The sequence below is a fragment of the Salmo trutta genome, chromosome 23 (genome assembly GCF_901001165.1).
Source record: "Salmo trutta chromosome 23, fSalTru1.1, whole genome shotgun sequence".
In the NCBI taxonomy this organism is placed as follows: Eukaryota; Metazoa; Chordata; class Actinopteri; order Salmoniformes; family Salmonidae; genus Salmo; species Salmo trutta.
The window spans coordinates 9,470,664-9,493,881 of NC_042979.1; the positions used below are offsets into that span (position 1 = coordinate 9,470,664).

Sequence of the window (23,218 nt, forward strand, 5' to 3'; positions counted from 1 at the left end):
GATGATTTTTGCAACTGCACTTGAAGAAACATTCAAAGTTCTTTACATTTTCCAGATTGACTGCCCTTCATGTCTTAAAGTAATGATGGACTGTCATTTCTCTTTGCTTATTTGAGCTGTTCTTTCCATAATATGGACTTGGTATTTTACCAAATAGGGCTATCTGCTGTATACCACCCCTACCTTGTCACAACACAACTGATTTGCTCAAACGCATTTAAGAAGGAAATAAATTCCACAAATTAACTTTTAACAAGGCACACCTGTTCATTTAAATGCTTTCCGGGTGACTACCTCATGAAGCTGGTTGATAGATTTCCAAGACTGTTCAAAGCTGTCATTAAGGCAAAGTGTGGCTACTTTAAAGAATCTCACATTTTAAATATATTTAGATTTGCTTAACACTTTATTGGTTACTACAAGATTCCATGTGTTATTTCATAGTTGTGATGTCTTCACTATTATTCTACAATGTAGTAAATATTAAAATAAAGAAAAACCCTTGAATGACTGTGTCCAAACTTTTAACTGGTACTGCACATTTTGTAAAATACTGGTTAGCATTGATGCAATGAATAAAGTTTTTTTTAAAATTATTTAGAAAGAGTGTTTTGACTCTGTGCGTTTCTGAAGAAAGTTGACATGAAACATTCTGGGGATCACAATGTTTATTGACAGGGCATATTTGAATAAAAGGCAACACGCTGTCTCAAAACAATGAGACATTCATCATATCTGAAGTCCTTACAATAGAAATCTACCACCAGGTGTGAAGGGGGTCCATGAAGTTGGTATATGATGACACATCTGCCCATGTTCAGATAACAATACTGTATTATTTATTTCCCTTTATGTGTAAATTATGTTGTAGATGTTGCCATCTGCAGACAAGATATAATTTCTCTTGACTATTAATCATTTTTGTCACAATAAGCATTGCCCTATTTTTGCACCTTCATTTTGTCTCTTGCATTCTAAAATAAATTATTTAACAGTTCTTCAGTCATAAGAATAGTATCAATGTTCTCATAGTCAGAACTACTCCTCAGGATCCAAAAGCTCCCTCGTCCACACTGACCATTTTGCTTCTCACAAACCATCTTGCAGCCATAGCACAGAGTTTGCCAAACTATTCTCCATGTTTGAACCAAATATTCCACAACAACATTGTAATTTGCATCTAAATGGAGTGTTGTTTGTCTTGTCACATTTGGTTCCAACATGGCGCCCATTCAAATGTTATATATCAAACACAGTTTACTTTTGCTTCATATGTACACCACTTGGCTAGTCCTGAAGGCAACATAAAATGCCGGAAAACCAAAAAGCAGCAGCAAGTAGCATCTGGTTAAATTAATTCAAAACAAAAATACTCTTTCCATAAGACATTGTAAAACCATAACTTTATGTGCTTAATTCACCATTAAAAAAATATAAAACCTCTAACTTGGGCATTTTATTCTAAAAAGGCTTCCCAAATTTCTAACAACCATATGTATTTGGCAGAGCATGTTGTTGGGGAAGCAAAATAGTTGTATTGAGAATAGAGTTACCAACCATCTAGTTTGATCATGCAGTCAAGGAATAGGCAGGATGTTCCAGATGTGCAATTCAAAAATCCCAACTCAACACCCAGTAACACGTATTATTTTATGTACAATGCCAATCTGTTAAATAAAAAAAGCATCCACATACTGCATGTTCACGCACCTTTTAGCCAGTGCTGGTGAGAGGGGCCTAGCCACAGCGCCCCCTAGCTGCCTCTGAGGACATGACTGGTCTAGCTCAAGGTCAAGGGAGTATGAAGATTAATCAGCGTCTGCTACATTTGGGTCCGTATTCGGTTTCTTTACTGGACATAACTCTCCTCCTCCCTCTCTAAAACCTGTGACTCGTGATTCTCTTTCTGTTGTTTCTCACGTGGTTCCTCCATCTCGCTCTCCTCTCACCTGTCAACTATACTTTATGTACTTTCCACAAGCCTACCAAGCCTGACTCTGTCTCTCTCTTACACCTACTGTGTCTCTGTCAGTTCTAACACAAAGGGAACCGCTCTGTGCATCTGTCAATTCTCCTGGGTTTCACTTTTGGATAAATAAAGGCTTTAGGGAGGTTTTCTTTTTTCAGAAGTCAAACGGAATCCTCTTCACCCTCAACTCTCTCTGTCCTGTCACTTAGAAGCAGCAATGTCATCAAATCACACTATACTGCAGCAGACACAGTAATGTTGCTGGAATAGTGGAGGCAGCTCCTGTTTTCTTTGCGACTTGCGGCAACTATCCGTGGTTCTAAATCAATAGTTGTTTAGTGGTCCGAAACTGTCGGAAAACATTAACTTGCTTGACCATGCTGTAGGTCATGTAACGGTTTGTTATGTGCAATGTGCTTTGTGGACTTCACCCGACAGATGTTGCTCTCCGGTTTTGCGATGAAACAAAGGTGTGGTTGAATTTATTCTGCCGATGTGTCTTCTTATTGTCTCGGCCTTTAGGCCTATATATTACGGTCGCAAGGCACATGAACGAAGGTTATAGAGCAAACAACGCAATTATCACAACGCATAGGTTGTAATATGGGGGGGGGAAATAATCTGTCTTGGCTTCTGCATTGATTTTACCCATGCAGCGCCAAGGCAAGGAGTTCACTGACAAAGTAGGTTAGGATACACTATTCTAGATGCTGGGTGAATGATTGAATTACTCTGTGACTTGGAGCTGATGTGCTGTACTCAGCTGTACTGTGAAGTAAGTTGACCATTACGATGCTTTTAGGGACAGTTCAAAATGTGCCCCCCCCCCCAGAAAATGTACTCAAAAATAATGATTACCACCATAAATAACAATAGCTGTAGCAACCCTGTGTTTATAAACATGGATATCGACTTGACCACCAGCATGTTTTGTGGCACAGTCGATGCCACGCAGGGCTACGGGCCAGAAGGCTGAGGGTTCACAAGCTCACTCTTCTTGCCTGACTCATTACACTACGATCAGAGCCGGCTGCAGACAATGATCAGCTAGGGGGAAATCAGATTTTCAACATTTTGATGCCATATTTCTAATTATATCAAATATATGCAACAAATGTTAGACTAACACGTTTTTTTGCCAATGCACCAGACACAACCAATAAGCAACAAATAACTGCATACCGATTGCCGACTTTGAGCGTTTCATCATGGTTTGCGTTTTCAACACCAAAATCAAATAGAGTATGTAAATCTCGACAAACTGAAAATACATCCCTTCCTACTCAGTGTCGATCGCTTGGCTTGACCAGCTCCGAATGTCATGAAACGTTTTGGTGTTTTGTAACAGATCGAATGTCCGTTGCAGTTTGGATGCTGGAATTATAGTTGAGTGGAGTGGATGAACATGCGCAGGTAGCCTACAGGAGACTTTTGAAGTAAACTAATCAGATTAAAACATTGTTGACTGGTTGTGGTTATGCCAAATGTAAAAGGCAATATATTTTAAAAGTTAAATGACAAATATTTAGCCTATATTGAAGCGTTAGGTTCGAGGAATAGCCGATCAGATTGCTGGCCTGCTGGGAGAATGATGATCGGCAACAGACAGCGCATCGGTATCAGAAGTAAAAATACAGCCAGACTGTCCTGTACTGTGCCTTTGTAGACCTTATAATCATTGCATTGTGGTGTTGTAGGCTAGTCTTGGTAGGATCATGTATTGTCCCCAAGGCCATACAAATGTAATTAACTGAATAATGGATTTATTTGATGCGAGACAGCGAATAAAAATATATTCATAATAAAAAATAAAATAACATTTGTACCCCTTTTAATAAATACAAAAAATACTTTGTACAAGACCTAGCGGCCTCACCAAGAGATTTTAGCCTCTTTGTATTCCCAATGTTGACACCAATGTAGCAAACAGCAGGCCAAGGAAGTGAAACCCGGTCACATCGTGCCAATAGGTTTAACCCACTTGGTATGAATCGTATCATGGCTCATATAGCGAGGATTGTGACAGTATAATGGTTTTGGAATGCCAGTCACAGGACCAGGGTTTGAGTCCCAGTCAGGGTACCCCCCTAATCCAAAATATTGGTTTCGGGTGTTGGAGAACACCATTGAAAGCATGTCCCAGCAAAATTTTACTCACAGTACATTTGTTTGGCTAGAAGTGTTCCTGTCAGGTTTCTGTACTGCACATGTGATGGCAGAGTATGCAAAACAAACGTACACCCGATTGATACCAATCTTCATATCATTCTGCCAGGTAGGCCTACTTTGTAATCAACATTTAATTGGAAGGTTTTGGGGGGGTAACGTTGTAAATGACGGTTTCAGCATGCACCGCGGATTTTATAGTCTTCCCATTAGAAGTGTGTAATTCAGGCTGACTACTAGCATCTATTGAGTTGCAACGTCCCATAAATTGAATGTCCAAATCAACTTAAAGTATCAACAAAGAGTTTTGCATCGACACAATTCGAAAGGAAGGCTACAGCTAAATTGTTTCTTTTTACTATTTGCGATTCTCAAATGATTATTTTGATTCCCATGATTCGATTCACCACAATTTAACCCCAACTACTACTGTACCATTTTTATTTCACCTTTATTTAACCAAGTAGGCCAGTTGAGAACAAGTTATGATTTACAACGGCGACCTGGCGAAGCACATTTATTTGTATTTTTTAAAACATTTATTTAACTAGGCAAGTCAGTTAAGAACAAATTCTTATTTTCAATGACGGCCTAGGAACAGTGGGTTAACTGCCTTGTTCAGGGGCAGAACGACAGATTTTTACCTTGTCCGCTTGGGGATTCGATCTTGCAACCTTTCATCGTTCAGTTAGTAAAAAACAATCCATTAAAATAATCGATTCATATGAACTAAATCAATCACTATTTTATTAAATGTTTTACTATTTTTAGACCTGTGAAGAGGGGTATCAGTTATATAGTAGATAAAATGTTTGGCCTAAACAAGATGAATAGGAGAGCTTTTTGAGCCGCATGTATCATGTCTTGACTGTTCTTTCCTGCGCAATGATGCACCTTAGCCTCTCTACTGCCTATCAGCTATTCAGTTATGTTCTTGTGGATTTATATTGAAAATCGGTGCAGATTTGAATGATTTTCTATGTGGTATGATTGCTAGTTAACTTATTGCAGATCCACCTACCACTATTGTCACTATGTATAGAGGGCAGGATAGAGTTGACTGTATAGTAATCATGCAGAAAAGTGTAGTACATAAGGGAAGTACCAAAACACCTTGATAGGGGAGATGCGCAGATGAGGAAATGTGACTATATGGAATACATTATATAGTAAAACCTGCAAAATGGGGAATGTAAACCAGGGAAGAAATACACTACCATCCCCTGTTCCCAATAAAATAATCACACAACCCTCCCCAATGCAAAAAAAATACATTTGACAACCCTCCCCTACTTTGGACCAACTCCCCACCCCAGTAAATTTCAAACTGTCCCTTAAGAGCTGCTGCAGCTCACATGGTGGCATTACAGTGAGATGGTTCTGAGTGACCTCATCATAAAGCGCTGTCCAACCACTACAGTCACGTTCTCCTGCTAAGACGTTGCACACATCAACTAATGGTTGCATGCCATGTCATTGACTACTTCATCGCCTGACAGATTGCTATAACATGTGATGTGATTAGCTGATACTTAAAATACCTATCCATGCGTTGTAAGATCTGGCGGGCGTCAACAACGCCTGGTCAGAGGAACGTGCCCTATATGTGCTGCAAAGCCTCCTGGGCCTGTTCGGTGTACACCTCATCCTTTCCCGCCCACGAGCTGAAGCTGTCTTCAAACTGTGCATTCCGCTGGGAGTTCCGCCTCTTGTCGCGAGAGAAGAAGCTAAACCTGAGAGAGGAGAGGAAGCGAGGATGGAAAAGTACAGAGAAAAGAGAGACAACAAAGTGGACTTCACTACCCAGTGTCGTTGCCCTGTGTCTTCCAGACATATTCTTTAGTCTCTCATGACTTTAGAGTTCTGTGGTTATAACTGTTAAAATACAGAGAACTGAGATGCATTTCTACACAGGGAGTTCTGAGATGAGACAAAGTGCATCATGGTTAGAGTTATATGCACAAAGCAACAGGAGCAGAGGAAAAGCAATAGTTATAAAAAATCTGTTAGTGAATCAAAAACGGGACAGGAAGTGAATACACACCCTATTCTGACTGGCTGATTCTAATGATCTACCATCTTTCCACTGGACAGTGATTTAGATAGCCCCACAGTCAGCCAATCAGAATACAAACATCTACAGCGGATGAGAGGGTCCATGCAGGTGCGATAACCAGGGCCCAGAGTTTTTACTGGTCAGATCACAAAGTCAGGAATAACTCCTGGCCCCACCAATACGACATACAGGGGGAAGAAGGTGTTAGCTAAGACAGTGAGTGACACAGAGGCCAACCAATGACGGGGGGGGGGTCGTACAAGGGATATGAGATGTCTGATTGGCTGTAAAGTGGGGTCATCTGAAATCAACCCAGCTGCCACCATCGGCATTATGGCTGTGAAGATCCTGTCACACAGAGGTACGCACACACACACACACACACACACACAGACACACACAGGTATAGACACACATACACCCACACACGCACATACACACACACACATTCACAGAAAGACAAGCGGAGAGAGAGGGAGAGGGAAGAGAGGGACCACATCAAACACAGCCCATTTGATTTATTTCCTTCCGCTGTGAGATACGTTGGATGCTGTAAACCACAGCTGGTGGATACTGTAAACCACACTCAGTTTGGTGTAGATCAGAATCCAGCGTATCGGCGGGTGTGTGGTACGTACAGGCGTTTGATTCCTGACTCGGGCTGTGCGTTGGGTCGGGGCCGTGCCCTCAGTTGTTCGGGAGAAGGGGAAGGAGTAGGGGGGCCGGTCTCATCCTCCGCCTCTTCACTGGAGAGAGAGGAAGAACAGTCATCACTCCACCATCATCATTGTCAATATCGTTGACTCCAATATTGTTAACTTTTAACGTCTTAAGTTTAACCTGACAACTTGTGTTAATCTCATCTGATTGATTGTTTTTTTTAAAAACATGTTCTGTTTGTATGGTGAAAATAAATAGGGCTGCCTTTTGTAGTAGGCGATCTCCTCCTGCAGCATGAACACTTTGGCCTTGAGCTCGTTTCTCTCGTGCAGAACGTCTCTCAGCTCCTGCAGTGTGAACCGGGGCCTGTTGGGATCCTTCTGGTCCAGGCCTCCCCCCTCCTCATCACATAGCGCCTCCTAGTGAGGTACAGCCACATTACACCATGGGACGAAGGAAGAAAGGAAAGGAAGGAATAGAGGACAGGCAGGAAGGAGGGATACCTTGGTAAAGTGTTGGAACAGAGCAGGTGTGTCCTCATCACACATCGCCTCCTAATGGCACAGGAAGAGAACTGTAGGTCAGACACTGGGCCCTGTTCCAATACTTCAGAAATGCACCCTTCTCTCCTTCCTTCCTTCATTCCCTACAGCCAGAAGTGCACCTCAGGTTGAGATACTTCAGACTAAACTCACTGCATGCAACCAACAGAGGTCAGTCATGCAGAAAACAGTCTTAAGCCACTCTGTAGCAAATGACGTGTGAAAAAAGAGGCACTAAGGACAGTCATGCTATAATCGTTACAGGCTGAGCTTGTGATCCGAGGTTCTGTTGTTGCAAACTACATACTCTGCTATTACGTGTGTTGCAGGGACTAGTCCATGTGCTGTTACAGGGGTGTCAGAGCAGTCTATGTTTAGAGGTGACAGCTGCAGTGGTACGGTCTGCCCCAGTGGGTGTAGGGACAGTTGGTTCTCACACGCACACACACACACAGTCTGACATAGTTGGCACAGGGTTACTTAACTCACACATGCTCTGTGCCGTCAAAATCAACAGTTAGGGTGCTCACACTGGGGTAGTAGAACTGCAGGCAGGAGCACACACACACTCCCACATACACACTGTGCACGTTTATAACACACCCCGACACACACGCCGACTGTACGCATACTCCAACACATACCGTATGCGTACACAAAACCTCACTCTTCCTCTTCCTCTCAAACACACACCCATGTGGTAAAGTTCGAGAAAAGGGTTCACTGACTCAAGGTTGGCTGAATCAAAAACACAGCCCTTGAAATGCAATCAAACTTCACAATCCCACACGCGTACAGGTGAATGAGGCAGCATCTCAACTCTGTGCTCTAGCGATAGCAGCGTCAATAGAACACTGTTTAAGGGGACAGTGTGTGGTGCAAAGGTTAGAGGTCACGGCAAACACACCATTCTGGGGGATGGCTAGCTAGCTAGCACAATGGTGTTACCCATAGCAACACTGCCTCTTCCTCTACATCCTCATCATCGTCATCCAGGGACGGGAGGCGCTGGGCAGGATCGTACCCCCCCAACATCAGCTCAGGGTGGTAGTGTCTGTCTGGTTCTGGCCAGCCCACACCCTGAGCCCCCACCTCTGAGGAGCAGGGGCTACCAGGCTGTGAGGGGGAGATATTTTTTGTATTGTACCTTTATCGAGGGTTAGTCATTGTAAAAGAAAAGTGATAACATAAATGGTGCTGCAGAGTACTGTGGGTGATATGTGTTCCACTTTCTGTATGAAGTCTGTGAAAAATCTGTTTTTCATTTGGCTACCAGTAAACCAGTTTGGTGTGCATGTGACTACAAAGGTCATTGCCAGGTCACTTTTAGCTGTCCTGAATTGTCTGGCTGCCTTTCTGTCTCTCTCTACATGTCTCTGGCTTGCATGCTGGTTGGCTGGCTAGCTGGCTGTGGAGGGGTAGAGAGGGGGGCTATTTCCGTCCTGCCCCTCATATGATAGCCAGGTCATGTTTTCCAAGGAGGCAGAGACTCCGGCTCTACAGGCTGTCAGTCAAACTGCTATAAACTGATTCAGGCTGCAAAGATTCTCTCATAGATGTGGAAAGAAAAGATAATACTCTGCCATCGGCCGCCAGGGTTATAATATAGCACATAGACCTGCTGGGGGCAAGTCAACCTGTAATAACTGTGTAGTTACCTGTGCAGGTGAGCCTTAACTGTGTAGCTGCCAGTGTGCCTGGCTGGTTCTGTTGACCTGAGCAAGTGTTGTTATTACCTGTGCGGGGAGGGGGGCTGGGGAGGTGTTGTTATTACCTGTGCGGGGGAGGGGGGCTGGGGAGATGTTGTTATTACCTGTGCGGGGAGGGGGGCTGGGGAGGTGTTGTTATTACCTGTGCGGGGAGGGGGGCTGGGGAGGTGTTGTTATTACCTGTGCGAGGGAGGGGGGCTGGGGAGATGTTGTTATTACCTGTGCGGGGAGGGGGGCTGGGGAGGTGTTGTTATTACCTGTGCGGGGGAGGGGGGCTGGGGAGGTGTTGTTATTACCTGTGCGGGGGAGGGGGGCTGGGGAGATGTTGTTATTACCTGTGCGGGGGAGGGGGGCTGGGGAGGAGGCTCCTCTATACCCTGAGGCGTGTCTCCTTGCAGGCGCTCCCTTAAACGTGTCACTTCCTGACGAAGTGCTCCCATTTCCTGTGCCCGTGCCTGAGCTCCCGCCTCCAGTTCCACCTTGAGATACAAATATAATAATATACTGAACAAAAATATAAACGCAAAATATAAAGTGTTGGTTCCATGTTAACTGTGGATGGGGGCAGTATTTTCACGGCCTGATAAAAAACATACCCGATTTAATCTGGTTACTACTCTTGCCCAGAAACTAGAATATGCATATAATTAGTAGATTTGGATAGAAAACACTCTAAAGTTTCTAAAACGGTTTGAATGGTGTCTGTGGGTATAACAGAACTCATATGGCAGGCAAAAACCGTCTGACAATTTGTAGTCCTTCTGTTGCATCTCTATCGAAATTACAGCATCTGTGCTGTTACGTGACACTTTCTAAGGCTTCCATTGGCTCTCTAAAGCCTTTAGAAAGCGGAATGACGTCTCTCCTGTCTCTGGGCAAAGTACAGCAGCAGAGTTTGTAAGTGGACTGCCTGGGGACAGTCCGCGTTCACGAGACCTCACCATTTATTTTCTTTCACTCTTTGAATGAATACAACGTTGCCCGGTTGGAATATTATCGCTATTTTACAAGAAAAATAGCATAAAAATTGATTTTAAACAGCGTTTGACTTGCTTCTAAGTACGGTAATGGAATATTTTGAAAATCTTTGTCACGAAATGCGCTCGCGCGTTACACTTTGGATAGTGACCTGAACGCACGAACAAAACGGAGGTTTTTGGATATAACTATGGATTATTTGGAACCAAAACAACATTTGCTGTTGAAGTAGAAGTCCTGGGAGTGCATTCTGACGAAGAACAGCAAAGGTAATCCAATTTTTCTAATAGTAATTCTGAGTTTAGGCTGCCCCGACGTTGGCGGGTCTGAATAGCTAGCCTTGATGGCCGAGCTATGTACTCAGAATATTGCAAAATGTGCTTTCGCCGAAAAGCTATTTTAAAATCGGACATAGCGATTGCATAAAGGAGTTCTGTATATATAATTCTTAAAATAATTGTTATGTAATTTGTCAACGTTTATCATGAGTAATTTAGTAAATTCACCGGAAGTTTTTGGTGGGTATGCTAGTTCTGAACATCACATGCTAATGTAAAAAGCTGGTTTTTGATATAAATATGAACTTGATTGAACAAAACATGCATGTATTGTATAACATAATGTCCTAGGAGTGTCATCTGATGAAGATCATCAAATGTTAGTGCTGCATTTAGCTGTGGTTTGGGTTTTTGTGACATATATGCTTGCTTTGAAAATGGCTGTGTGACTATTTTTGGCTGGGTACTCTGCTGACATAATCTAATGTTTTGCTTTCGCTGTAAAGCCTTTTTGAAATAGGACAATGTGGTTAGGTTAACGAGAGTCTTATCTTTAAAATGGTGTAAAATAGTTTATTGTTTGAGAAAATTGAATTGTGGAATTTTAGTTGGTTTTGTATTTCGCGCCATGCGATGCCATTGGCTGTTGGCTAGGGGTTCCGCTGGCTCTGACAATTAATCCACAGATAAAAGGGTAAAAGTTAGTTTCTTCTTTGGACTTTATATGGCGGTTGGCAACCAACTTTAAGGTGCATTACCACCACCAACTTGACTGCAGTGTGGACCTCAGTTCATTTTTCAATCACCCAAGTGGGTATATGTCCCTAAAAACCAATGAGGAGATGGGAGAGGCGGGACTTGCAGCTCGTCAAGCGTCAAAAATATAACCAAGTTGTATTTTAGAGCTTGGCTACGCAGACGCTCATTGACGCGGGCGAGCACGTTATTTCAGTTGACTGATTTCCTTATATGAACTTGTTGAAATTGTTGCATGTTGCGTTTATATTCTTGTTCAGTATACATTGTTGAAGTACTTCTGAACTATTTAGTTTTTCAAATACTGTGGGTAATAAAATATGTATTACACATTCTAAGGCGCCGAACCTTCTGCTCGATGAGTGCTTTCCCCTGAGCTTCCACCACGGACATCTTGTGGCGCAGGTCATGGTTGATCTTCATCAGACGAGACTGCTGCTGCTGGAGCTAGAGATATTGAGGGATGGAGGGGAAGGGAGATGCAGGGAGGGAGATGGATGGATGGGTGGAATTAAAGAGGGGGTAGAAACGAGAAGAGATGGTGGTAGAGTCAGTTGGAGAGAGAGTTAGGAGACAGGCGGAATAGAGAGGAACATGGGGCCCAGAGAGGGAAGAAGTACAGGGGGATGTGACAGAGGGAAACAGAGAAAAAGAGAGGGTCAGGTCATTGATCCATCAAATCAATACACTTTAATAAATAAACAGATTCCCCCATAGCCTACAAGCAGTCCCTGACCCCTAACCCAGTCTCCCCTTGACACTGATCTAAGGTCAGTTTTGTGTTGTACCACCTAATGGTTAAGGTTGGGATTGGGGAAGGGTTAGCTGATCTTAGGTCTGTGCAAAGGGACATGTTCTACCCCAAGCAAGCACCCATCCTGCTGTCCTTACTGCCTCAACGTCCTCGTTCTTGAGCGTGAGCTCGCGGTCTTTGGCTCGGATCTCGTCTCTCTGCTTGTCCACCACCTCCTTCAGCTTCTTCATCACCTGACGCTCTCGCTCCGACATACCTGGCAACGCAACAGAGAAAACATGGCAGAGCAGAGAGGGTTAACTCAGTATGGATGAACAATATAAATACTTGGCAGCCAAGACACAGGAGACAGGATCCAACTTAGAACAACATGAATACTCTGTGTGAGTATGTGTATTATTTGTACACCTTTTGTACTGCACTAGAGAATAAATCAAGTGATTATGAGCACAGCAACCGAGTTCCTGTCTGTAAGCCCGACTAGCTAGGTTTAAAATAGCAAACAGGCACACATACGTATTTGATATCTCTGACACAGAAACGGCGTAACCGTGGCTGACGCACAGCCCTGAATATCAGCAATGGAGGAAGCCAGACTTTAAAACCTCAGTCAGGACTGAGCAGGTGGAGGGGACTTAGTGGGGACTTATGTGTGCGTGATGTGTGATTATGTAGTGTGTGTCTCTGTGTGTGTGTGTGTGTGTGTGTGTGTGTGTGTGTGTGTGTGTGTGTGTGTGTGTGTGTGTGTGTGTGTGTGTGTGTGTGTGTGTGTGTGTGTGTGTGTGTCTAGTAATCGACTCAAGTACTCGAACGAACGACAAAACTCGATCTTTAACCAAATATCTACTTTTTCAAATACTGTAAAAGTATTTGGTGGAATGTGCTTTGTGGCTGCCCGAACGGGCAAGTGAAATGTATCCTCCCAAAAATGTGTCTTGAAGACAATGTTAATTTGCTTTGGCTCTAGTGTTCCATTTGTACTAGCGCATTTGTAGGGTACAACGAAAAAGAAACTAAGCCAAGCATCCCACAGTTCTTCTCCCTTGTCACGACTTCCGCCAAAGTCGGTCCCTCTCCTTGTTCGGGCGGCGTTCGACGTCACCGGCCTTCTAGCCATCGCCGATCCACTTTTCATTTTCCATTTGTTTTGTCTTTGTCTTACACACCTGGTTTCAATCCCCCAATTACCTGTTCATTATTTAACCCTCTGTTCCCCCATGTTTGTTTGTGAGTGATTGTCTCTATGTAGGAAGGTCCGTTATTGTGGGCTCTGTTTTTGTATTGCATTTATTTAAATGTTGAGTAAAATCCAGTTATTTACTCATATCTGCTGTCCTGCGCCTGACTCCTATACACCAGCTACACACAGACTTCCTAACATCCCTAAATTCCCTATCCCCTCCGTGTCTTACTCACTCAATTGTGTCCAACTGCTCCCTCTACACACGCGTGCTGAGAGTGCACACAAAATCCCGTGAGGCCTACACAAATAAATGCCAATAAAACTCTACAGGGCCTTCAGAAAGTATTCACACTCCTTTACTTTTTGCACATTTTGTGGTGTTACAGCCTGAAAAGATTTTTGGTCACTGGCCAACACACAATACCCAATAATGTCAGTGGAATTATGTTTTTCTATAAAAAATGTATTACAAATGAGAAGCTGAAATGTCTTGAGTCAATAAGTATTCTACCCCTTTGTTATGGCAGCCTAAAAAATTTCAGGAGTAAAGATTTTCTTAACAAGTCACATAAGTGGCATGGACTCACTCTGTGTGCAATAATAGTGTTTAACATAATTTTTTTAATGACTACCTCATCTCTGTAACCCACACATACAATTATCTGTAAGGTCCTTCAGCCGAGCAGTGAATTTCAAACACAGATTCAACCACAAAAACCAGGGAGGTTTTCCAATGCCTCGCAAAGAAAGGAACCCATTGGTAGATGGGGGAAAAATAAGCAGACATTGAACATCCTTTTGAGCATGGTGAAGTTATTAATTACAATTTGGATGGTGTATCAACCCAGTCACTACAAAGATACAGGTGTCCTTCCTAACTCAGTTGCCAGAGCGGAAGGAAACCACTCAGGGATTTCACCATTTGGCCACTGTTGACTTTAAAACAGTTACAGAGTTTAATGGCTGTGATAGGAGAACAGGATGGATCAACAACATTGTAGTTACTCCACAATATTAACCTAATTGACAGAGTGAAAAGAAGGAATCCTGTACAGAATAAAATATTCCAAAAACATGCTTCCTGTTTGCAACAAGGCAATAAAATAATACTGCAAAAAATGTGGCAAAGCAAATAATTTTTTGTCCTGAATACAAAGTGTTATGTCTGGGGCAAATCCAATACAACACATTACTGAGTACCACTCTCCATATTTTCAAGCATAGTGGTGGCTGCATCATGTTAAGGACTGGGGAGTTTTTCAGGATAATAAAAGAAACGTAATGGAGCTAAACACAGGCAAAATCCTAGAGGAAAACCTGGTTCAGTCTGCTTTCCACCAGACACCGGGAGATGAATTCACCTTTCAGCAAGACAACAACCTAAAACACAACGCCAAATCTACACTGGAGTTGCCTACCAAGAAGACAGTGAATGTTCCTAAGTGGCCAGGTTACAGTCTTGACATAAATCTGCTTGAAATGATCGAAAAATGGTTGTCTAGCAATGATCAACAACCAATTTGACAGAGCTTGAAGAATTTTGAAAAGAATTAAGGGCAAATGTTGCACAATCCAGGTGTGGAAAGTACTTCGAGGCTTACCCAGAAAGACTCACAGCTGTAATCGTTGCCAAAAGTGATTCTAACATGCATTGACATGCATTGACTCAGGGGGTTGCCTATTTAGCCTTTATTTAAATAGGCAAGTATATTAGTGTTTTATTTTTCATATTTTTTTTTTCCTTCCACTTTGACAATACAGAGTTGTAACACAACAAAATTTGAAAAAAGCCAAGGGGTGTGAACACCTTCAGAAGGCACTGTAACTGATGGGATACACAAGCTACATTCCTTGCCAAATGACAACAGTTTTATCACAAATTCAAAATTGAGTTTTTGATTGAAGTAGAGAAATATGTGTTCCAACAACGAGCTGCAGTTTTGGAATAATTGCGTCCTGTCTATTTTCCGCTTAGGCTACTTTGCAAACTGCTAGTGCCATTTAGAATTGGTTTGCCTAGGCCCTAGGCTATAACCCCCCTAAACATAGACAGGTTCCACTCTGAAAATATGATAAAGAAAAATAACTTATTTTTATCAAAATCATTAAGCCTACTCACCAAATAGATGTCATGGCCTTAATTCATCACCATGCAGTGTTCAATGTGGACAGGCAGAATAAACTAAATCTAACGTCTATATCGTGAGAAAAAAACACCGATTTGGTTTTGTAACCCTGAAAAATGTTTATCAACGCGCCAAATTGAGCCCCCTTTCAAATGATCACTCTTTGAGAATAACTGTTCCAGACCCGAAGTGCTCATCACTATGGCTGACCCTGTAAAACACGTTTCACTGCACCTATCCGGTGTATGTGTCAATAAAACATCACAATCATCAGCAATTTGCACTGACAACTTTTTTTTCTTCTGAAAAATATTTTGTTATATTTAATTCTGTTATATTACATCATGTTTTTTTTTACTATAAAATAGGTGTGTCTTGACTGTGATAAGGGCTTGGGAAATAAGTGGCTTGTCTGCTAAATTAACAAAACAAGGCTTTGCCAGTGCACAGTCATAGGCTTCTACATGCAAGTGCCACTGCTGAGTTTACTACTTTTTTAAAGACTGTTTATTTTTTTAACCTTTATTTAACTAGGCAAGTCAGTTAAGAACAAATTCTTATTTTCAATGACGGCCTAGGAACAGTGGGTTAACTGCCTTGTTCAGGGGCAGAACGACAGATTTGTACCTTGTCAGCTCGGGGATTCGATCTTGCAACCTTTCGGTTACTAGTCCAACGCTATCACCACTGGGCTACGCTGCCACTGTGTTCCACCAATATAGGCTAATATAACCAGTTGATATTACGGGTTCAATAAATTCATCTTAAATGGTACTTTTTTTTATTGACTGGGTGCCTTCAGAAAGTATTCATACCCATTGACTTATTCCACATTTTGTTTTGTTACAGCAACTCAAATTGTATTTTTCTCTCTCAACCATCTACACACAATGTGCCATAATGACAAAGTGAAAACATGTTTTTCGAAATCTTTGCCAATATTATCAAAAATGAAATACCAAAATATCTAATTTACATAAGTATTCACACCCAAGTCAATACTTTGTAGATGCACCTTTGTGAGAAATTACAGCTGTGATGTTTTCTGGGTAAGTCTCTAAGAGCTTTCCACACCTGAATTGTGTAACATTTTCCCATTATTCTTCTCAAATGTCTTCAAGCTCTGTTAAACTGGTTCTTGATCATTGCTAGACATCTATTTTCAGATCTTGCCATAGATTTTCAAGTATATTTAAGTGAAAACTGTAATCCGGCCACTCAGCAACATTCACTGTCTTCTTGGTAAGCAACTTCAGTGTAGATTTGGCCTTGTGTTTTAGGTTATTGTTCTGTTGAAAGGTGAATACATCTCCCAGTGTCTGGTGGAAAGCAGACTGAACCAGGTTTTCCTCCAGGATTTTGCCTGTGCATTTTTGCCTCCATTCCGTTTCTTTTTTTATCCTGAAAAACTCCCCAATCCTTAACGATTACAAGCATACCCATAACATGATGCAACCACCACTGTGCTTGAAAATATGGAGAGTGGTACTCAGTAATGTGTTGTGTTTGCCCCAAACATAACACTTTGTATGCAGGACAACATTTTTGCAGTATTACTTTAGTGCCTTGTTGCAAACAGGCTGCATGTTTTGGGATATGTTTATTCTGTACAGGCTTCCTTCTTTTCACTCTGTCAATTAGCTAAGTATTGTGGAGTAACTACAATATTGTTGATCCATCCTCAGTTTTCTCCTATCACAGCCATTAAACTATGTAACTTTTTTAAAGTCACCATTGGCCTCATGGTGAAATCCCTGAGCGGATTCCTTCCTCTCCGGCAAATGATTTAGGAAGGATGCCTGTATCTTTGTAGTGACTGAGTGTATTGATACACCATCCAAAGTGTAATTAATATACCATGCTCAAAGGGATGTCTGTTTTTTGGGGGGACCCATCTACCAATAGGCCCTTCTTTGTGAGGCATTGGAAAACCTCACTGGTCTTTGTGGTTGAATCTGTGTTTGATATTCACTGCTCGACTGAGAGACCTTACAGATAATTATATGTGTGGGTTACAGAGATGAGGTAGTTATTTAAAAATCATGTTAAACACTATTATTGCACACAGAGTGAGCCCATACAACTTAATACGTAACATGTGAGGCACATTTTTACTCCTGAACTTATTTAGGCTTGCCATAACAAAGGGGTTGAATACTTATTGACTCAAGACATTTCAGCTTTTCATTTGTAATAAACATTTTATTAATTTGTTTAAAAAAATGGAAAAACATCATTCCACTTTGACATTATGGGGTATTGTATGTAGGCCAGTTACGTAAAAAATCTCAATTTAATCCATTTTAAATTCAGGCTGTAACACAACAAAATGTTGAAAAAGTTAAGAGGTGTGAATACTTTCTGAAGGCACTGTAAGTATATGGGGCAGTTTAGCATTTAGGATTGGTTATCGGTAATGGCTATGATAAATAGACATTGTTTCGCACTGTTGGTATATAGATAAATGCGCAAATATTTGTTTTCTAGTGCAGGCCTTTTGTTCTAAACATGACATTTTTTTCTATTGGAGTACTCCATTACTCAATGAAAAATCATGTGAGTCCTAAACAGTCAGAAAATGTCAAATGTCTTTCCCTAGTCTAGCAGGTGTACGAAACACTGAGGGTGGTCTGTCTCTGTGCTCATTCTCATGTGTGTCTGTGTGTCAGGGGGACTGTAGCCCCTCTGTGACATCACGACAGAGCCACTCATGCAGTGATGAGCCTGGCTCAGCCTCAAACACAGAGAAGGCCTCCTTTGTGTGTGTGTGTGTGTGTGTGTGTGTGTGTGTGTGTGTGTGTGTGTGTGTGTGTGTGTGTGTGTGTGTGTGTGTGTGTGTGTGTGTGTGTGAGAGAGAGAGTGCGAGCAAGCGACAGAGAGAGAGAGAGAAAGAAAGAGAGAGCGAGAGAGAGGAGAGAGAGGGAGAGAGAGAGAGAGAGTGTATACAGTCTATATGTATGTGTAACCAACATTCTTTCAAAGAGGCAATTAAGTAATATTGTCATTGTGTGCATGTATGGGTTTAGACGGTAGGGTGTAGAGTAAAGGGTTTAGGATTCAGGGTTTAGTACCTTCGTGCCTCTGCAGGTCCTCTTCACTCATGGGGTCTTTGATGGACATGTTAGTAAGGAGTGTTTTGTTCTCTTCCTGAAGCTGAGCGATCTGAGACAACAGGTCCTGGGCCTCCCCTCTCCATACATCCTCTACCAGCTCCAGCTCCTACACACACGCACGAGGTACACACAAACACACACTCCATACGTCTGGTCTGCACGCACACACTCCAAACACAGACTCCTCTCCTCTCCATTCATGTTTGCTCACAGCCCCGCCACAAACACATCCTTAAAATGTGGGGTTTCCACCAGCTTGCTTGACCTGTGTGGTGTTTCCACCATATTGCTTTAACCGATTCAGCCCTCTCTGGTCAATGGTTTGAAAGCACACAAGGAAAAGAAGCAATTTGGGCTAATATTAGGATGTGGCCACAGACATACCACTGAGCCATGATTTGTTTGAGTAATCACACTCTTAGAAAAGAGGGTTCCAAAAGGGTTCTTCGGCTGTCCCCATAGGAGAACCCTTTTTGGTTCCAGGTAGAACCATTTGGGTTCCATGTAGAAGCCTTTCCACTGAACCAAAAAGGGTTCTTCAAAGGGTTCTCCTATATAGGGACAGCCGAAGAACCCCTTTAGGTTCTAGATAGCACCTTTTTTCCTACAACATGTGCATTGGTAGGCTATACAAAAGGCATCCGTTTTGTTTTCAACCTGAACTTTTACAGTGACTTTCTCCTGTCTGTCAATGAATGTCTTCATCCTCGTGACGTTTAAAGATAGTTGGTCTCATAGACTATACTCTGGCTTTACTGTCAGCTTTACTGTTGTTTGCATAGCCTACACACTAAAAACAAATGGTTCTATGTAGTTCCAAATAAGGGTTAATTGGCTTATAACCATAGCAGAACCCTTTTTGCTGCTTATTGGAACCTTTGAAGGTTCTATTAAGAACTATGCTGTATGGTGCTATAAAGAACCCTTTCCTAAGGTCCTATAAAGAACCATTAAAAAAACTCTATTATAGCACCAATATAGGGTTCCGCTATGCTTACAACCCTTTTTGGGGCTATATAGAACCCTTATAAATGGTTCTTTATAGAGAATGGTTCTGTAAAGAATCTTTTTAAATCTCGAAGGATCCTTGTAGAACCATCCAGGGTTTTTCATTCTTGTTTAATAGCCATGTTAAATAGTAAAAATGCCTTTGATGTTATTATTGTGTTAATTAACAAGGTGAATCAGGTGTGCTGGCTCTGGACCGGCTGGGGGTCCCTGTGGAAAGAATTGAGAACTACTGACTTATTTTTCAACCGTTCTTAATTGACACAATGCCATACAGTTTGTGGACACCCCTTCAAATGAGTGGATTCGGCTATTTCAATCACACGCGTTGCTGACACGTGTATAAAATCGAACACGCAGCAGTGCAATCTCCATAGACAAACATTGGCAATAGAATGGCCTTACTGAAGAGCTCAGTGACTTTCAACGTGGCACTGTCATAGGATGCCACCTTTCCAACAAGTCAGTTCATCAAATTTCTGCCCTGTCAGAGCTGCCCCGGTCAACTATAAGTGCTGTTATTGTGAAGTGGAAACGTCTAGGCACAACAACGGCTCAGCCGCAAAGTCGCAGGCCACACAAGCTCACAGACGGGGACCCCCGAGTGCTGAAGCACTTAGTTAGTTTCACACATCCCCATGTGCTACAATCGCGCAACACAACAGATTAGAAAAGAACCATTGAAGGGCTCAAAGGGTTATTTGGGTCAGTATGGTTCCACATAGAACTATCACCCTTCCCAAAGAATGCTTAAGGAACCCTCATTTTTTTCGGGTGTACTTTCTCTGGCCTACTTAACTTTCTACTGAACATTTCCAAAGCATTTATTTGAAGTTTAAGTTTAAACATATCCTCCTAAGCATTTCCAGGGGCCATAACTCTACCTACATGTACATATTACCTCAACTAACCGGTGCCCTCGCACATTGACTCTGTACTGGTACCCCCCTGTATATAGTCTCGCTATTGTTATTTTACTGCTGCTCTTTAAGTATTTGTTACTTTAATTTCTTATTCTTATCTGTATTTTTTGAAACTGCATAGTTGGTTAGGGGCTCGTAAGTAAGCATTTCACTGTATGGTCTACACCTGTTGCATTCGGCGCATGTGACAAATACAATTTGATTTGACTTAATAAAGATGGCTCTCTTGCCTAAGTAACATTTATGTCGTGACACACTTTATTTGAGTCAGGAGACACATCTCAGTCAACCAATGACAGGCCAGTTTAACTCCCACCATGTCACTGTCATGAGACCAGCAATGACGTTTTTATTTTTAGTGCACCTACTCTGACTGTCGCAGAGGGACATGATTAGGGTAGAGAGATATGCCTTCATGTAAACACGTTATAGACCTACTATGCACAGTAATGCACTAGTCAAGTGAACACTTGTGTTGTGACCCTATATATTTTGTAAGAGCATATTTCTATCCCCAAAACATCCTAAGTGATTTCCTGCGACATGGCACGGGTATAGATAGCAGCGATACAAAAGAGGTAGGCCTAATTGAAACAATATAGCCTATCCTCAGTCATTGAAGTGTCATTCATGTCAGAGTCCAATTTTATTTGGGCATATCAGTTAGATTTTCTAAATGCCTAGTACGCTTTCCAAAGTTATTGTTAAAATAATCTCATTGCATTCTTTTCATGATGGCATGGCAAATTAGTTCTTCTCTTAAACTTTTCGATGTTTGTTACCATTATTGTCATATCTTCCCATACATTATTTGGCCTACTGTTATCAATTATGTTAAGTTACAACTTGGCATATTATTAATCTAATCATGTATAAACTAATTATGACCTTCTTATGTTTCTTCTCTTTCTCCAGCCGGTCCATCCGGTCCAGGCGTAGTTTGTCCAGCTCCAGCCTCAACTCCTCTGTCTCCGGGCTGATGCTGTTCCTACTGACCATCACCTCCAGGATCTCCAGCACCCGCACCACTTTTGGCATGAGCCTGGACAGAGCTTCGCATCCATACTGATCAATGATCCGCTCAAACTCCTGGCCCACCACCGCGGCTATGTCATACACGTCCATAACCGTTAAATCGGCCACATTCTTCTCCAACGCTGACCCGAACCCTTCCATGGCTGACTGGGTGGGTGGGTTTGTATTCTGACTGTCCCCCGCTCTGGCAGTTTCCCGCAGTCTCTCCCTGCTTTACAGGGCTATTATATTTCCTTCGACACAACAAACTTCCTCCCCTCGGAAAAAGTATTTACTTTTGGTTGTTCTGCAGGTTCTGTGTGTATCGTATCCACTTCAATAAGTACAGATGCGTATCGATTGGGGGTTTCTACTCGCGTCGGACATCTTGTCAGCGAGTTTTGATCAATTTGATAAAATCACCCGCTTTCCCATTGCGGTCCTGCCTGGGCTGTCGTTCTCTCCCGATTATGTGGTCAGATTGCAGTTTGTAATGCGCATGTCAGGAATATCAATCGGTTGAGGTCGCCGCTAGGGTGAATTTGAAAAACAAATAAAAACATGACTCTCAGTCTGAGTGGTGTGAAAAGAAGATATTCAGTTGTGATATGAATTGTTCTGACAGATTTAGTGCACGTCTATGGTAATTGAAGAGCCCACAGTTAAACAGTCTATGATCCGAATTAATGAGGGGAAAATGACTAGACATCACATAGGCATCCTAATTAAAACCACAATATTAAAAATCAGATCAGTGTAATGCCTGGATTGTGTTTATTATACAAAGGATAACATTGACTGTGTGAAGCCACACTGAACTGCAGTATACTGTCAAATAAAAGGGCACAATATAATATAAACATCTTTAAACCAAAGTCATACAGATGTAGGATTTTAATTTGATCACCCTGTTGCAGGACACATTTCCTGCAATACAGGACATTTAAAACGTTTAGTATATTTGATGTTTAAAAAGGCTTCCGAAGTTTGTAATTTCCACTTAAAAATGTCAGACTTGATTTTCCCGTACGAAAAATCTATCAACCCCTACAAAAATGTCCATTAATTAAAATCTACATAACAATTTATAGTTCCTGTTGCTGCAACATTATTTTCCTGCTGTAGCAAACTGGATCAAATTAAGATCCTACATCTGTAATAGTCAATCAAATACATACATTGGTTTTATATGTAAACATACAATTCAATTAGGCTATAAGACCTAATTCACAGATAAAACTATAAAATACAGACAGACAAACATACAGAAAAGTAGGTTAACAACACTTGTTTTCTTTAATTAAGTGAGTTATGTGGGAGAAGGAGGAGGAGGAGAAGGAGGAATTAGAGAGGAGGGGAATGAGAAAAAAGAGGAGAGAGGGAAACAAACACCAAGGTGCAATGGGAGGGGTTATGACATGGCTGTACACTGGAACAGGTTGTTACTTTCCTCATGAAGCTCAAAGCAGCCAGCTTAGTTGCACAAAGTCTCTGGTCTGGTTGAGTTTCCTTACACCTAAAAACAACATACTCAGGTAAGTGGAAAGACAGAATGACCTGGATAGGTGAAACTCTTTTAAATGAAATAGAATAAATGCAATGAGCTTTTCCAGTTTTAATGTTACCATTTAGGGATAGTTTAGTTGATTTGGTCATAAATCAGTTTGTGAAGACATAGCTCACCACTACATTTGATATTAGTGCATACTTGAACACTGTATGACTTGAGGCAATATCATTTGTTGAAGTACAGTACTTCATGTACTTAGTGTGTAGATATTATTTGCTCTGTAAACTGGAATACCAAGTGTCCACATACTGTAGGTTTTTACTGTAAAAAATCAGATTAGATAACATTTCTAGAATTCATCATAGTCTATAAGATATGCACATGGGCGCTGTTACTGTTGCATCGGAGGAGAAGTTTGAGGCCCTAAAGTACTGTCTGGTGGCATGCCCCTCTCTTCCTGCAGCCCATATGAA

The 23,218-nt window shown here is 41.8% G+C and overlaps 1 protein-coding gene across 5 annotated transcripts; it reads right to left on the reverse strand.

Moving 5' to 3' along the window:
* Positions 1 to 650: 650 nt before the first annotated feature.
* On the reverse strand, positions 651 to 21,955 carry rilpl1 (Rab interacting lysosomal protein-like 1). 5 transcript variants are annotated; one of them, XM_029708790.1, is made up of 11 exons: positions 21,110 to 21,955; positions 18,249 to 18,396; positions 12,006 to 12,124; positions 11,463 to 11,561; positions 9,438 to 9,581; positions 8,342 to 8,509; positions 7,355 to 7,405; positions 7,116 to 7,270; positions 6,830 to 6,937; positions 6,452 to 6,539; positions 5,778 to 5,868 (listed from the first exon to the last, which is right to left on the reverse strand). In XM_029708790.1, exons 1-11 carry the CDS (start codon positions 21,395 to 21,397, stop codon positions 5,863 to 5,865), a joined length of 1,374 nt encoding a protein of 457 aa, XP_029564650.1. In that variant the 5' UTR covers positions 21,398 to 21,955; the 3' UTR covers positions 5,778 to 5,862. The 5 variants fall into 5 exon arrangements, with proteins under 5 accessions (XP_029564649.1, XP_029564651.1, XP_029564652.1 ...); XM_029708789.1 differs by lacking the exon at positions 6,452 to 6,539 and having other exon boundaries at positions 651 to 5,868; positions 21,110 to 21,953; XM_029708791.1 differs by lacking the exons at positions 6,452 to 6,539; positions 7,355 to 7,405 and having other exon boundaries at positions 651 to 5,868; positions 21,110 to 21,952.
* Positions 21,956 to 23,218: the final 1,263 nt, after the last annotated feature.